General features: G+C 49.1%; 1 protein-coding gene across 3 annotated transcripts in view; it reads left to right on the top strand.

Moving 5' to 3' along the window:
* Positions 1-304: 304 nt before the first annotated feature.
* Positions 305-1,883, top strand: part of LOC110525271 — a 17,984-nt gene continuing 16,405 nt past the window's right edge. For all 3 annotated transcript variants that reach the window (XR_005052019.1, XR_005052018.1, XM_036979415.1), the window contains exons 1-2: positions 305-360; positions 552-1,803. Coding sequence is in view for 1 of the 3 variants with exons in the window: in XM_036979415.1 (XP_036835310.1) it covers positions 606-1,803 (1,198 nt within the window). In the remaining 2 variants the exon portion in view is untranslated. The remainder of the gene's footprint in view (positions 361-551; positions 1,804-1,883) is intronic.

Genomic DNA, 1,883 nt, shown 5'->3' with positions numbered 1-1,883 from the left:
TAAAAAAATCATAGAAAGAAGGACCTCAAGTGTCGCTTCTCAGATTTCACAGTCCATAGTCTCCGTATCGTGGTCTTGCAGAGTAGCTCTATTTATGTGGTTGACTATGCCTGCATTATTAATGTGGAAACAATATTGGTTCTACTATAAAGCATTGTCCTTTGAAAGCATGCGTTTACTTTTTCTATGGGGGTATACATTTGTATTTACATTTGTCGCTATGGAGACACTGGCCAAGCCCTGTAGTGGGCTGTCTCTCGCTGCAGTCTCCCTTGGTGAGTAAGTATGTGTCTTGTTTCTATAACAACGTTTGTGTGAGCAGCTCAGCAGCTGAAGGGACCGGAGTGGAGAGACTTCTGGGTAAGAAGCTATTCTTATAGCAAATGATAGCAACAAGTAAATGTTTATATGGCTAACCACTTTCAGTTGAATATGTGTGTAGGCTACTAGTTTCGTGTCTGTACTTCTGGTCTGTTGATTTTACTTAAGTGGATAGATGGCATACAGTATGTTTACAACCTTACAACCAACTTCTGTCATTTCGATTTCAGCATGGGTATGATTGGAGTGCCAACGGGGAGCAGCGAGAGGACGGGACGGTGGGAATGCAGACAGGGTCAGATGATGTAGTTCACATGATACTGGGTGTGGCCACAGGGTCAGAGGGTGTAACCAGAGGGTCAGAGGGGAGTGTGCTTCAGGGTCTAACAGTGAGTGTTAGCGGAGAGAGTTCTCTGGAGATGGATCCCGGTCTCCTGGAGGGCTCAGTCCTGACTGAGCAGCAGAAGCTACGCCATGTGTTGGACTGGGCTAAGAATTTCCTCGGGACCAGTCAGGATGGGCACAATCTCAGCAGAACCTCCCCTTCCTCCCTGCATTTGCACTCTACTTCAGCAGCGCATCGACTCGAGGTCGGTGGAAGAGCTGCTGTCTCCCCCCTTGGAACCTTTCACAATCTTGTCAGAAGCAGAAATGTGAGAGAAAACATGGTAGGCCAATCAGAGCCTCTGACCAGGCTTCCATACACAACCCCACTGCCCTGCCACACTCTCTCCCACACCCCAGGTGGCCGTGAGTTTTCTGGGCCTGAGTTTAAAGAGAATCCTGGGCATAAGGAGCTGGTCCTGTTCTCCGGGCCACAAGAGGATAACAATGACCAACCACGTTTCCTTGGTGTAGACAACCCTCAGGCAGACCAGACTCCCCACAAACCAATAGCTCCTCATCCTGAGGGGAGAGATGGTGTTTCCATCAGTGAGAGACTAAGAGACAGTTGCTCCTCATTTGACAGTGACACTATCCTATGGTTGCCTGGATATGGTCCTTTATCCAGAGCCCATGACCTCATATCAAGGGAAGGGGGTTGTGGAGAGAGAGAGGACAGAGTTTTGGGAATGCAGGAACAGAAAGATGAGAAGGCGGTGGCGGAGGAGGAGGACCCAAAAACAGGCCTTGAGGGAACTAGTAGTATCATGCCTTATGGATCCTCTAGGGTCGCACTAGAGGGTGAACATCTAGATTGGGGAGCCAATGGCTGGGTGTCAGAGGGCCTGAGTGTGTATGAGGAGTATCTGCTGTGTGTGTCCCGTTTGGACCACCTCAGAACAGAGCAGAACCAAGCACCTGCAGACGTCATGACCCTACTTGCTGACGTCATGACCCCACCTGCTGACCAAACGGCTGACCCCTCCGAGCAACCTCTGAGTGCTGAGCTGGTGGTTGCTAAGCAACATGTCCATCAGGACATCCACAACGAGGGGAGGCGTGCACCATTCAAGAGTTCAGAAGTGAAGAACAGTAGAGGTATGTCTCTAATATAGGACCCAGCATCATATTCAGACTAATAAATAAATAAAACAGCATACCTACCTTACCTAGCGATG

The sequence above is a fragment of the Oncorhynchus mykiss genome, chromosome 6 (assembly GCF_013265735.2).
Source record: "Oncorhynchus mykiss isolate Arlee chromosome 6, USDA_OmykA_1.1, whole genome shotgun sequence".
In the NCBI taxonomy this organism is placed as follows: Eukaryota; Metazoa; Chordata; class Actinopteri; order Salmoniformes; family Salmonidae; genus Oncorhynchus; species Oncorhynchus mykiss.
The sequence above is the reverse complement of the archived record's forward strand: the minus strand, read 5'-3'. Positions and strand labels throughout refer to the sequence as shown.